This window comes from Pagrus major, chromosome 8, assembly GCF_040436345.1.
Source record: "Pagrus major chromosome 8, Pma_NU_1.0".
In the NCBI taxonomy this organism is placed as follows: domain Eukaryota; kingdom Metazoa; phylum Chordata; class Actinopteri; order Spariformes; family Sparidae; genus Pagrus; species Pagrus major.
Window position 1 is genome coordinate 2,326,444 of NC_133222.1, and position 15,064 is coordinate 2,341,507.

The following is a 15,064-nucleotide window of genomic DNA, read 5'->3' on the forward strand; positions in this document are numbered from 1 at the left end:
TCAGCTCTGAAGTCTAACCCCTCCCATCTGAGAGAGCTGGAGCTGAGCTACAACAACTTGCAGGATTCAGGAGTGAAGCTGCTGTGTGAATTCGATACGATTCTCGTAAGCACGAGAAACATTTAAGTTTAGTTTTTTCCCCCATGTTCCTTTAGGGGCTGCATAATGTATTGAATTGCACCTGTATATATATCTCTGACTGAGACTGTTTTTTAACAGCAGTAAATCATCATTAAAGTGAGCAGTGAATGTCTCTCTGTTTCTGCAGTGATGATGCGTTCAGGGACTCTCAGCAGTTTATTCCACTGTGTCCTTCAGTCAAACTGCAGAGTAAACAGACTCGATGAACAAAGTGTCTGCAGGTCGCAGGTCGCTCCACTTGTGGTCTGAACAGGACTAAAGTCCTGCTGGTCTTTATATCACTGACTGACAGCTGATGGAGGGAGTCTCTGTAAACACTCATTTATCACTCCTGTTGTCTCTGCTTCTCTCCTCAGATGGGATTATTGATCTCTGTCAGAGCGTGAGTGATGAGGAAGGTGGAGGTGTAGAGAGGATCAGCTGTGTCCTGATGATCAGACAGGTTTGAACAGCACCATCAGCTGGTGGGTGGAGAGGCTCTGACTGGGCCGGGTTACTGGGAGGTGGAGTGGAGAGGAGAGCTTCATCCAGCAGTGACTGTCCGTCTGTCCAAATCACCATCTTTGTCTTTTTCATTTCTCCTCTCTCATTTGTCCTCTCTGCAGGGGCCCAGGGTTCAAATCCATGGCTGCATGTCATCCCCCCATCTCTCTGCCCGTTTCCAGTCACTCTTCAGCTATTCTGTCCGTTAAAGCCATGAAAAAGGCTGAATTGTAAAAAACCTTGAGTTGTAAGTGGAGGACAAAATTAGTGAGGGAACCACAAAGACACATGATCTCACTGTATGAGGAAGAAAAAGACTTTCGCTCTGTGGTTTTCCTTTTCTCACGTGTTCTGAAAAAATACTGTTGTCACGTCATGTTGTTTGAAAGGGCGTTAAAAACAATCAAATCACAATCCTTCATTTTGCTGATTTATTGAAACAAAATAACAGAACTTTTATTCATGTAACGTGAGATTGTTTGCTGAAGAGAGACAAAAGACTCAGTCACACCCCTTCTATCACCGCCAATCATCATCTGCTTAATCATATTAATTCTGACAATATTATTTTCAACACAAAATGGCTTCTAACAACTGTATAGGTTTGTTTATTGTTTTTATTTGGTATATTGCAGCAAACATCAGCACTCGCGTTGCATCAGACACCACTGTTATTCACAGAGAGAGTTTGTTGTCATGGTAAACATAAAGGCTCAGAGGTAAAAAGTTTGAAAATGGTATTTTGTTGCAACATTAACTTTGACCACTTGGTGGAGGCCTTTTCTGTGTGATGAGATGTAGTCAACCAGCAGTCAGGAGTCCCTGAGCAGATGCTTGAGCTACTTTACATGCATTCATTAAAAAATAAAAAGCCCTAACCCTTTAAGTCAAACAACCCCCCACACCCCACACAGATCCATAGGAAAGGTAGATTTTTGGAACAGCTTCCTGTTGGAGACGTTTTTCCAACAGTAACGGTAAACTGAAACACAAACTTGGGGCTTTTAGTGTGTTGTAAACTTTCTTGTGGATTACATGCAACTTTTAAGCGAGGCAGAGACGCGTTTTATGGTTTCACAGCTGTATTTCTTCTCCTGAGTATGAGCAGAGACCCTGAGTACTGAGGACGAAGAGGGATGAAGAGTTTTATTACTCCTCTAACTTTGCCACCACGCTGCGCAGTTGATCCACCAGCACTGCAGAAGAGAGACAGACAGCCACATTAGCATCATCACTATTCCTTGTTATATATTTTTCACACTTTGCCACATCATTGGAAGAATGTTAATGTTTCTTTGATTAATAACTGTTTATATTTGTGTATTTCTTTTTTATACGTATCTCTTCAACGGGAAATTAAGGAAAAATTCTACACTGAAACACGTTCGCTCATTTGTGAGGCAGTCTTGCAGATATAGTATCTAAATATAATGGTCTAAAAGTAATATAGGCAATGTTGCATCTGCTCCGTTTCATGTCAGTAATGGTGTTCGTTGAGGTGTTTATGGATGATTAATCTAAATAATTAAATAGGTGTCATACAGGCTGACTTGTTGCAAACTCTGTCATCAGTCGTACTAATCTTACTGAAGGCGTACTCACAATACGATCGTAATAGATCGTGATATTATATTAAATGTCATGATAGTTAGAAGTGGAGAGGACAGGAAATCAGTTTTTCCTGTGTTCCCCTTATGTCATGTGAAGAAATGAAATACCCTGGTCATTTTCTTACTGATGATCTGAGTGATGACAGATATTTATCGACAGAGCTTTAGGGCCAGTATGTTGCTTTGCAAGTTTAGTATGTGTTCTGTCTCTGTAAAATGTTCTTTATCTTTAATTTTGGTTTGAATATTGTTTATTTCTTATGTCAGAAGTTGAACATGACAAATGTACTGTACAACATTATACAATTATACAATGCAGTATGGTGTGGTGCTACTTATCTTTTATCTAGTTTGTCTTGTTTATCTTTGTTTTTTATTTCTCTTTTCATTTCTATGGGACCTCTGTGAGTCTGAAATAAAGTAATTGTAACTCACCTCCAGCAGATGGTCTGTGGAAGCTCTTATAGGCCCGACAGGTGTTGATCAGATCCCCCAGTGGTTTGGGACAGTCGTCAGGCAGCGGCTCCTGATATTTCTCTTCGCACACTCTCTCATAGATATCCTCATTCGCACAACCTGGAAGAAAAGTGAGAACACATTATGAGCAGAAATACAGCGGCAACCACTTACAGTGATCCCGCACACAGACACAGAGACCCTGCGCTGATGACAGTGCACTCAAAACTCCAGTTAAACTTCTCTACAGTCGATGCTCAGTGCTCATTGCTTAAAGTACAACAGGTCTTTCACCTGTAAGAGCAGAAACAGGAGCAATCAAGCCTCTCATGAGAGTACATCACATACATACAGGCCCTTTCATTGTTTAGCTATAAATATGGGTGCGTTCATAAATTCAGTATTGACTAGAAATTCACACTTTCAGTTTCAAGATGCTCAAAGCATCCTCTGTGTGAAAGGTATTTCTGGTCATAATTACAATCAAAGTCCAAACAATTAAAAATAAAATAAGACAGCTGGGAATAATCAGGCCATAAATAAAGTTGATAAAACTAACGTAAAGCAATTAATAATGTAAAGTGGGTAAATGAAAAAAAGAAATTTGAAATGGAAGAGCTCAAACTGAAAGTCGAAATTTTAAAGATGAAATTGAAACAGTGGAAATAAGAAACTTCAAATGTGAAACTTAAAATGAGGAAAAGCTTGAATGGAAACAATTAAATTAGTTTTGTTTTGAATTTGCATTTCAGGTCTGTCATTAATAATAAAGGTAAAATAATCAGTAGATCTTTGCAATCTTTGTCATTTTAATTGTAATTTTAAGTCGGCCTCACTTTAGTAATGAGTGAAATCTAAAACAGAGCTGAAGGAAACAATTTCATGTTTCGCTCCAGTCAGGCTGAATAAAACTAAGCAGGAATGAAAGTGTGATCACCTGACTCCTTTGACTTATTTTAAATCTGAAGATTAACTTTGAACGCCACATTGAGTTTTTTTCACTTTTGCATGGGCAAAAGAGAGTGAACCGCTCTCATCGGGCCTTCCTGTATAAATAAATGTTGAACAAAGTCACGTACAATGATTTCTTTATTACCGTTTATAAATTATTGTCAAACAGAAAACAAGAGTTCTTACAAAACACCTGTTAAAACGAACTAGTCGATGGAAGATCAAGTCACTTGGAGCCTGATTTAGGCTTCGTGACTTCATGCCGACAACGGCCGCTGTTCAGTGTGAAAGAGGAAACTTTTAACAGCTGCCTGAACTCTGAACAGAAAGTTGAGAGCTGGATGTTGAACCCTGTGTTGTGCAGATACAAACCTTCAAACGGTCTCTTACAGGTTGCAATTTCCCACAGGACGATTCCAAAGCTGAAAGACAACAATAAACAGTTTATTTTATTCTATTCTATTCTTCACATTAAAAAAAAATGAAACCAAAGAGCATTTATGATACTGAATCATTTTAAACAACAGATGAAGTCGCGGTTTATTTCTGACCTGTACATCTCGCACTCTTTGTTGTAGACGTGGTTGATGCTTTCGAGGGCCTCAGGAGACGAGTAGCACAGAGACCTGATCTCTTGGTCCTTCGCCGACTTCTTCGTCGACTTTTTCAGCGATGTCTCGGTTTTTGCCAGCTCGAAACCTCCCAGCTGATAAAAAAAAATAAATCAACGACGTCAAGATTTTAATCCTATTCACCAAATCACGCCACTCGGCGGACCGTGAGCACTCCCAGCATGCACTGCTCTCAGTACCTTGACTGTGTAGCCTTCAGTCACGAGGAACTTGAAGCTGTTGATGCATCCATGCACCTTGGATTTTTCTTCCGTCTGGTGCAGCCTAAGAGACAACAGTGATAATCATGTTGCTTCTGTCATAAACAATCAATCATAGAGATCATTTAAAAGCTGCACTTTAATATTTTAATACTTTAACTCTCAAAGCGCAAAAAAAAATGCATTAAAATAACTCAACAGCAATGTCTCTTCCCAGAAATCACGACCCTGTTACTCAAGATAATCCACAGACCTTGTTGTGAGCAGTTTCATAGAGGAACTATTTTCTTTCTGTATCACCGAGCACGAGGACGTGTTCCTCTACTCATGGAGGAGAGGCTAGCCAACTAAGCTAAGTAAGCTAGCTAACGTTGCAGGTCAGCAGAGGAGAACTATTTTCTTTCTGCTGAACTGCTACAACATATCACCGAGCAGAGAGAAGAGGCTCGTGCTGGTGGTGACAGTGCAAAATGTGAATTTTAATGATGTTAACAGCCTCTGTGCAGTGATGAGGGAAAACCATAGTTCCAACATGAGACTGCTCACAACGAGGCCTGTGGATTATCTTGAGAAACCGGTCATGATTCCTGGAAGGAGACATTGCTGATGTGTTCTTCAAACGCCATCTGGTTTCATTGTATCGGAGAGAAGACAGACATCTCAACGACCGACATCTCCAAAACTCTGCAACTCAAGCCAAAACATTCTGGACTAACATCACTGCAGGTAAGAAAAAGATGCAGTTTTGATTTTAGGGTGAACTGTCCCTTTAAAAAGGGGGCAGCATAAACAGACTCTCCTGTCTGGAAAATGTAATTTAGCTTCATGAAATAAATCACAATTTAAATTACATGTACTGTGACGGAGGGTTTTAATCTCATCGTCCACCCCTAACAAAGCATTTTACTTTATTATTCTCACCTGCACAATTAAGCTCCTCCCCCCTTCCTCTCTCTGTGTTTCATCATTTTCAGACATATAAATAATAATTGGCGCGACTCACCTGTAGAGACCCTTAGCTGCGTCCAGACACATTCGAGCTTTCCTGGTCCAGGACAGCTTCCCGCGCTCAGAGTCCAGGACCTGACGCAGACTTCCCTTCTCACAGTACTCCATGATGATGAGGAACTGAGGGCTGGGTCCTACAGGCAGTCACAAGGCCACATCACGTCACTCTAATTGTAAAGGTGGATTGTTCCTGATACTCTGTGATTCACCTGCTGCAGTTCACTCACCTTCCTCCTGGACACAGATGCCAAACATTCGCAGGATGTTGGGCGACTCAAACCGCTTCATGGTATCAACCTCCTTTTTGAAAACAGACTGTACCTCACTGCACACAGACAATGTGTTTATGTTGACAGTAATTGCAGGAAGTCACACAGGAATATACAAGGCCAAGTGCAACATGAAGATTTAGCTCAATATTTAACATACTGTAGTGCCTCTTTAAATTAACCAGATTATAACATTTTAAAATTTACAAGGGGTCAGAATCCTTTTTTTTCAACGTTGTTTCAGGAGAAACAAAGTGACTAAATGTCAAAATGTTAAAGTTTTTTGGGATCAAGTGTTTGAGCGGGAAAGTTCTGCTCGAACAGAAGCTGTTTGTGTGACTTGTTGTCCGACTTTGTTGGAAAGCAAAAATAGGACATCCAGCAGCTTAAATGCGAAAGTAAACTACGTCAGAACTGTTGGTCAACCCCTCATCTTTTGGACATCGGATGCTGCATTGGATTGCTATTTATTGCTGGTGAGTCTGTGGTATTTATGTAACCAAAAGTAAAGCATGCAAAAAAAAAACAAACAAAAAAAGTTCCTGTATTTTAATTTGAAATGTGGCACACACCTCAAGCTGGCGTTCACGAGGTCAGTGTATCTCTTGATGGCCACCTGGAAGCCGCGGTACTCTCCTCTGTAGACCTCTGAGGTGGATGTTGTCATGAAGGGCTCTTTGGGATGTTCGTACTTGAGCTCGTTTGGTTTGATCTCCCGGATGTCTTCATTAGTAACGCTGGGCTTATCCACTGTACAAACAAGTTACCTTTAAGTTTTTTTGTTGTTGTCGTTGTTGTTTTTGTTTTGGCCACTAGGGGGCAGCCGACACGTGTTGGTAACATTTAACACTTTATACTGTATGTCGTAATATTTAAAGCTGATATAAACAGTTGCTTATTTCCACATCCAGCAGTTACATGATCAACTCCTGAGGGACAGATGCTAAATGCTCCACTGTGAGTCTGTTCATACCCGTTTTATCATCCGTTCTCGAATAAATGCAGTGATACATTTCCAGTAATATCCGACTATCATATATTGAAGTGTTTTGGTGTACTCACTGATCTTCAAGAGATTTTGCACGTTGATTTTGAGTTCTTCGAATTCTCTCTGCTGACTCTCCATGTGTTCGATGAGCACTGAGGAACAAACAAACACGGATGAAACAAATGAAACCAAACACTTAATCCTGTCGGTTCCTGTTGGCGCTTACACAACGCAAAGCTCAGTCGAGTTTGCTTACAGTCAGACCAAAATTTGGGAACTGTCAAAGTTCCTCTGACTCACTCCTGTTTGCTTTCCCGCCTCGAGAGTGAAGTGAAGGTTAAGTAAATTATGGGGAAGTTGATGCTGTCTCAGAAATGGAGTTTGTGTGAGATTCTTGCATTTGGAGATGTTTGTATTGATTTGTTTTTATTTAACAGAATTTATGTCTTGCAGTAAATCTGTTTGACCGATCAAAGAATAGTTGAAACCTCAATTATTTGTATTTCTAATAAATGCACAATACTGTTTTTGATCGTAAATGTAACTTCTGCTACTCTGGGAATCTCAGGGGTATAGTTGCTGATCAGCTGCTCAGATCCAGACCCTCCGGAGGAATAAACACCAGGAGTCACCTCAGATTCTGCTCTGAACCGAAGACGTTTACCGACAGGAGGAGAGCTCAGAGATTACTTTTTAACTTTGGAGGTTAAAAAGTGGATTTATCTTCATTCCTGTTTATCAACCTGACTGCAGCAGTGACCCGGAGGTGACCTCCACTTTCGGGTGTTTCTGTTCTGTAATGTCGACTGCTGACTGGAGCTGGAGGGGAAATGTACTTTACTTCATGAACGTAACGTTACAGAGAGGAGAGAGAGAGCCAGAACCAGAACCAGAGTCTCTGCTGAGTGCTGAGTTCACTCAGAGCTTCACCTGGATTCAAACACACACACACCTTCTGTGTGTGCTGTTGCTTACTAATGTTAGCTTACATCTAGTGCACAGTGAAGTAATCTGCATTGGTTAAGCAAATAAACACAAATGATCCAGCCAGGTACGAAAACCTATTCAGACCATCAGCACGTCGTTGTCAGAACAATACATTGAAAAGACATAATGAAATGTTGTCAAGTTGAAACGTGCAGAATCATAAAGTTTCAAAACACTCACATCTCTTCAGCTCCATGTCGTCCTCCTTCCCGTCGGCCTTGTCTTCTCGCTCTCTGGTGGTCAGTTCAAACACCTTGAACAGCGTGTCCCCCTGCTCCACCTGCAGGGCTCCAGACAGGACCTGGAAGGCGTCGTTGAGACGCTCGTTCACACTGTTGAACTCGTCTCCATGGCTGCTGGATTTAAGGATGCGCTTCACCCACTTGGCCTGAGCAAATTTCTTGATGAGCACCTCGGCTGATGTCAGAGTGATACAGAGTCCCTTGAGAGCTCGTTTTACGTCGTCAGATGTCTGTGCCTGCCCTCTCTGTTCGATGGACCTCACCAGCCCCTCCAGGGCTCCGACTCGCTCAGAAACACGTCGACAGCGCTTCCTGTTGGCCTTCACAGTCTCCACCAGGGTGTAGATCTGTGAGGCGATGGACAGGATGGGCTCTACGTAGTTCATGATCAGCTGCGGGGCACAGAGAGGCAAATAAAGCTGAAGTTGTGGTGGAAGAATCCCTCTTATCCTCGAGGTGCAGCCCTGTTATAAATCCAACAGGTTGCCAATTCTTACATATTGCACCTTTAAGTGAAAGTATAAATACTGCAGTGTCACTAGTATATCCATTCATCACTCTTTTAATGTCGCACTAACAGTTTGTACAGTAATGTTTACACGAATATACACGAAAAGCCACCACATTAAAACCACTGACGGGATCGACAACATCGATCATCTCATTACAATGCAACGTTGTGCAGGGAAATCTTGGGTCCTGGCATTCATGTGGACGCCACTCGACACACGCCACCCATCTTAAGAGCTTTGTGGAAGTTCACCCCTTCATGGAGATGGCACCCCCCGATGGTAGTGGTCCCACCAGCAGGACAACGAGCCCTGACACGCCACAAAAACTGCTCAGGAATGGCTCGACGAACACAACATAGAGCCCGAGGCCTCCAGATTCCCCAGATCTCAACATGATCGAGCATCTGTGGGACGTGCAAGAACAAGTCTGACCCGTGGAGGCCCCACCTCGAAACAAACAGGACCCAAAGGACCCACCACAAACGTCCCGGTGCCACACACCCGGAGGTCTTATCAACATGCCGTGACAGGTCAGAGCTGTTCTGGCTGCACAAGGGGAACCTGTACAGTATTAAGCAGGTGGTTTTAATGTTGTAGCTGATTGGTATCTGGTCTGATGTCTCTCTTGTGCTTAAGTTTTTCTTCAGTCTGTGGCCCAACAGGTGAACTGTGTCAAACTAACATGATGGGCAAGTGTTTTATACATGAAAGCATCCAAACATATAGTTTAGATGAGATGACACTTTGAAATAACATCATGAAAAAAGAAATTAATTAAATAACCGTTGTCAGGACAGGACAGATCCACTGTTATTATCAGCAGCTGGCTCTGTATTGAACGGTGACGTTGAGCTCATGTTCTGTGAAGTTATCTGCTGAGAAGATTTCCCACGGGAACGTCTCCTCAGATCCAGTCAGGGAGGCCTGTAGTGCTGAGCTGATTCACATCCAAACAGACCTTCTGACTGTTTTTAATGAAGTTATATCTCCTCCCTCCATGCTGATGAAAGTCAGGTCCTCAAAACATTTCCAGAGCTTCACAGTAAAACAGAGTTGCAACAACTGAAGCAGCTGGAGACTTGATTTAAAATGTGAAAAACAACAAAATAAAAACACAATCCACGTCTCCAGAAGATCTCAAATTGATTTGAAAAGATGTTTTTAGCCCCTTTTTGAAGCTGAAATCTTCACTGTAGCTCTGAAGCTTCAGGATTAGCGCACACTGTGGCTGAAGTGGGTGCACGAGCTCAGCTGCACGTCGAGGGTGTAAATAACATTTAATAAATCAATTTGTGATCTCAGAGCTTCTGCAGACTTGGATTACACCGGATGAGCTGTGTGGAGCCATTTTATCCTCTTCTTTTAGTTGTTTTTCTGTTTTAAATCAAGTCTTTACTTCGGTTGTTTAGCAGAACACTGTTTTACTGTGAAGCTCCAGAAATGTTTCGTGGACTACGACACTTCAGCTGACTTCCATCAGCGTGGAGGGAGGAGACGACGACTGAGTTTTAATTTTTGGCTGAACAAACCGACTCCACAACAGGAACTGAAACTTTTCTGATGTGGCAGCGTTGATTCAGACAGATTGTTTGTTGGTAACTTATGATTACAAACCAATTATGGATGTTTAGCTCTCAGACGACGTCAGCAGACTGACTCATACTGTTTATCAGCAAACAGCTGCAAGGCCTCACTTCATACAGCAGGACAAAAACAGGCTCAACACTGAGATCTGACTCGTTTCTCCTCTCAGAAACTGAAAATGTAAATGAATTTTAAATAGTTAGACAGACCGGGGCAACACTTTATTTAAAAAGGGCCACAAATATGATGAAGTCATGAAAAAGTGATGCTGAAGTAACCATGATTACAGCTGATTACATGTGCACTGCTGTGACTGGTCAGTTTTTTTGGCTTGTCACCATGAAGAAGACATGAAACATCAATAATAACTCAGAAATCATGATGATTTAAACGCCTCAGTCGTTGCATTAATAACGTATTGTTCCTGAAGTCAGGCATGAGATACTACGAATACATGTACTTTATGAATACATGCTTCTTCATGCATGTAGTCCTGATAATTCACCTGCCTCAGCATAAAGCGTTACTCAATTAAATGTATTATTCATTAATGACTCTTCTGCAGTTCTTCTGACTCAAACCACAGTCTGTCAGTATGTACTGATTTCTTGTTTGTAAATCCTAAACTTCTCTGAGATTTGTTCTTCTGGTAAATGTTTGTTTAATCTGTACTTTCATTCATACGAGCAGGTTTAACACTGCACCTTTAACACACAGCTGAGGCAGGAGCCTGAGAGAGGGTAATTATCGCTCTCTGTTGCCCTGCAGGGAATAACATGCCTTTGTCTTCGTGTCATCTTGCACCAGGGTTTGACAGATCAAGCTTCAAGGTGTGTCACTGAGTTAAACATTTCTCTTTGGCAGAACTGCAAACCAGCATTACAGTAAAGCTTGTTGTAAACTCATATGAGTTGTTGTGCTCCCGATCTACAAGCTGAACCTGCAGCAGTCTCACAAGCAGAGCAGTTTACTGTGGACATGAAGACAGAAGAAACATAAAGACGACTCACCTGTGTGTGGACGTCAGTGAAAGCTTCTCGTCTGAACCCAGGTAAATGTTCTTTGTGTGTGCTGAGCAAAAACGAAACTGCCTGTACACCCTCAGCTCCTCCTCCCTCTGTTGCTCACTGCTTCCTCTTCCTCTCTGACATTTCCAGTCCTTCCCCCCTCTGAGTGTTATTCATGCTCTGCTGACACACCCAGGATTTATTCATCCTGTCCTCGAAGCAGAAACTCACCGCCGGGGGTGAGAAGTGCAGAGCAGATCAGATACGGAGGCTAAATGCTATTGATGGTCTGTCAGGATCACCCATCCTCAGCCCAGGTCAAGTCTACATACACAGAGTGAGTGAGGAGGAGGATTTTGAATTGAAAGTGGAGTTTCTGGAGGACAGGGGTGATGTGGTCGCGGGTGCGGGGGTGGGTGAGCAGGCGAGCAGCAGAGTTCTGGACGTATTGGAGTTTATTTGGGAGTTTGGATGGTGTGCCGTAGAGGATGCTGTTGCAGTAGTCAAGTGTGGAGGTGATGAAGGCGTGGATCAGGGTTTCTGCAGCAGAGAAGGAGAGTGATGGGCGGAGACGGGCTGTGTTTTTGAGGTGGGAGAAGGCAGTTTTGGTGAAACTGCCTTTTTTATTTGCTTTTGAAAGGAGAGGTTGTTGTCAAAGATGACTCCGACTGTGTGGGGAGGGAGAGAGGGTGGAGTTGTCCAGGGTGAGGCAGAAGTTGTGAGCGGTTTCGATGAGGGATTTGGGGCCGATGGTGATCATGTCCGATTTGTCACAGTTTAGTTGGAGGAAGTTTGTTTGCGTCCAGGACTTGATTTCAGTGAGGCAGTTGGTGAGTGTGGTCAGGAGGAACATGGACCACAGCGACGGGCGAGGAGACTGAAGCCAGATGACGTGTGTTGCTCAGCAGACTAAATATTGAGCTGACAAGTCAGACACGGCTCTGAGTGCGTCACACTGCACATGGTTCATAAAGCTCAGGTTCACCACAGGCTCGGACACACAACTTGCAATGCCCCCGACATGACCTGCGGGGGCATCACTTCAGTCTAGACTCTGATTAGGGATAAAATCATTTCCATGTCAAGATTTATAAATAACTACTTATAAGTGGTTTTCTAATTACAGACAACTTTTCAACTGTCCCCCCTCCCTGAGTTTTCCTGTGCTATTACTGTTAGCACCCCTGATGCAAACACAGCGTAGCAGCCTGGCTACTGACCAAAGCAAACACCAGCTATAAGAATCCCAGTTTGATCCAGAAACCCTGATCTCAGGTCTGTGAATAGGCAGATTAAAACAGCAGGTTGTATTAATATGTGGGTGGTTTTGTTGCTAAGGCCGCTGCACGTGCATTTTGCCTCTATATCTTGACAACCACCGCTGTGTGATGGACACTGATCCTCTGCGGTTTACTATCTGTTTTTTATTTGACATCGGGACATCAGAGGAAGGAGGATGTGAGTACAAGACAGGATCCATAGGAGACAAAAATACGGTGAATATTACACAATAATATATAGTGACGGCATAGTGACTGGTGATGAAGCGCTCGGAGCGGCTGCACAAAAAAGACACTGGACAACATTTCTTGCTAGGAAACACAAATCAGCAGGGGAACAGACTTTCACATCTCCCTCTCCACCGTCTTTGCCTCGTCCATCAGCGGGCTTCTTCTTTTTCTGTTGCAGTGTAAAGTTTCCAGTTTTCCAGTTGTTCCACTGTTACCTGAGGACGGTGACCGGGGAAGACGACGCCTCTTCCTGTTTTAGTTGCGCAGAGGCAGACGCACTTCTTTTGTCCTTCATTTCTGTGGGTAAAAATCCAACCTGTTGACAGATTGAACATCAGAGTGAGAGTGAGGTTTATTAGGGAACAACCTTTTCTTTAAGTTATGAAATTATATTAGTAACAATACAAAAACACGAAGCCAAACGCAACAACAACTCAGCTTCTCACAGTATATTTTCACAAAACGACTCTCGGTGTCGATCGTTCCTTCAGCTCTCAGTCATTCTTGATTGTTTTTGTGGCACCAGGTTTGTGTCTGACTGCAGCATCTCATGACGTCTATCGTCCCTTATGAGCAGCAGCCTGCTGTGCATCATCCAGAGTAACGGGGAGACTGTTTGTGGAAAAAGGAGCGCTGTCGATAAAGTTTAACAATTTGAATCCTGCAGACAAAGTCCCATTCACCTCCATTGTTCTGGGCAGGAGTGTCAGTATCAGCTTTATTAGTTATGTTTGTGAACACACAGCAGGAGTTTCTCTCAGTCTGTAATCTACTACTAGTATGTGCAAAACACAGGTTTATATTTCAGTGTTTCACTTGTTTATTCTGTGTTTTGTGAATATTTTTGGTCCCAAAAAATATAAAATAATATGAATCACCAAAGACCAACAACATAAATACACAAGTTGGTTACTCTAAGTTGCAAACAATTTTCTGTAAGTCAGCATTTCTGACTTTGCCGAAGGGAATTACCCACAATTCATAGCGTTGTAACATTAAACACAGGGTCATTAACCTCTAAAACTTAACTGAAACGTCCACATGTTTGCCAGCAGCACAGCGAGACTGTTGTCTGTTTAACCTGAGCTGCCTAGAGACACTGAGCGTCGACTGTCTCACCGCTGTGTCACCAGAGGTCACAGACAGAGACGTGTAGGACAACACGCAGAGGGAAGGTTGATAACTTATCAGCTGACCTGAAGGAGACGACAATAAAACTTTGTTTCTTTTTCCTTTTCAGAAAACGACTCAGTCACAGACACGCCTCATTGATTTACACCTGTGAGACCCAAATGTGAGCCGCCCGAAAACTTTTAGATGAATTCTCACACTCGATACTTACGTTCAGTGTCGATTAACATGTTGAGTATTTTCTTAGTTAATCGATTACCTGATTGGTTTATGAAATATCGATCAGTGTTTCCTTCTTCCTAAGATGACGTCCTCAAATGTCTTTTTTTGTCCACAACCAGTGAAGTAATGTAACTAAGTACATTTACCAAAGTCCTGCACTTGAGTACAATTTTGAGCTACTTGAGTATTTCCACTTTTTGTTACTTTATACCTTCTCTCCACCAAATTTTGAAGGCAAATGTATTTGAAAACTTTAGTAACAACAAATAAAACTGATTCAGAAAATCAGAAAATATGAATATTGGATACTTTATATATATTGACTAGCTGGTCAGCGTGCTAACTTCAATAGATCTCTCTGCAACACAAAACATAGACGTCATAACTGTTTCACATTTTGTTGATAGTTTTAGTTGAATTTAAACAAACCTTTTTTGAATATGTTCACTAAACTTCTTACATATTGAACCTTTAAGCACATTTGATATCAGACTTTTACTCGAGCTCTGTTTGTGACTTTCACTTGTACCAGAAAAACATTTCAGCACCACATCTTTACTCTTTTTTTTTAAACAAGGTTTATTTTTTATTTTCAGTTTTCAGCAAATATACAATTTCTGTAGTAGGCAACGGACAATAGATTCCAACACATCCAACCTGTCCACCCGACCTGTCCACCCCAACAAAAAACAAAACTTTTACTAAAGTTCTTCCTCTTAGTTGGTTTGGTTGCTTCATAAATGTCCTAAATCTGAAAATGAGTTCATTCGTCTCTGGGTTTTGGTTAGACGCCTGAAATAAGGTCTGTGGTCAACACAAGCTTAAGTGGAAAGTTCAACCCGAAACCAGAAACACATGTGTTTCCTCCTACCGGTCGTACGTTGCAGTTTATCCATTTGAGTTGCAGAGTTTTGAGATAAGAGCTGCAGAGATGTTTTATCTCACATGACACATTGTGACCCTGTTGTGTGAAATAGTTGATCCCCTCCACACAAAAAACAAACAAACTAGTGAAACTGTTATTTCACCAGTTTCTCGTGCAAATCAAATTGTTTTTAATAACTATTTTAAAAAACCAAAGCAGTGATCAAGCAGTGATTTGCTTTAGGGTCAGGATTCGGTCCAACTTT

General features: G+C 42.1%; 1 protein-coding gene across 1 annotated transcript; it reads right to left on the reverse strand.

Moving 5' to 3' along the window:
* Positions 1–926: 926 nt before the first annotated feature.
* LOC141001309 (mixed lineage kinase domain-like protein) lies at positions 927–11,121 on the reverse strand. Its single transcript, XM_073472338.1, has 11 exons — positions 11,074–11,121; positions 7,906–8,359; positions 6,813–6,890; positions 6,323–6,500; positions 5,709–5,806; positions 5,477–5,615; positions 4,453–4,537; positions 4,193–4,347; positions 4,014–4,063; positions 2,670–2,810; positions 927–1,820 (listed from the first exon to the last, which is right to left on the reverse strand). Exons 2-11 carry the CDS (start codon positions 8,351–8,353, stop codon positions 1,774–1,776), a joined length of 1,419 nt encoding a protein of 472 aa, XP_073328439.1. The 5' UTR covers positions 8,354–8,359; positions 11,074–11,121; the 3' UTR covers positions 927–1,773.
* Positions 11,122–15,064: the final 3,943 nt, after the last annotated feature.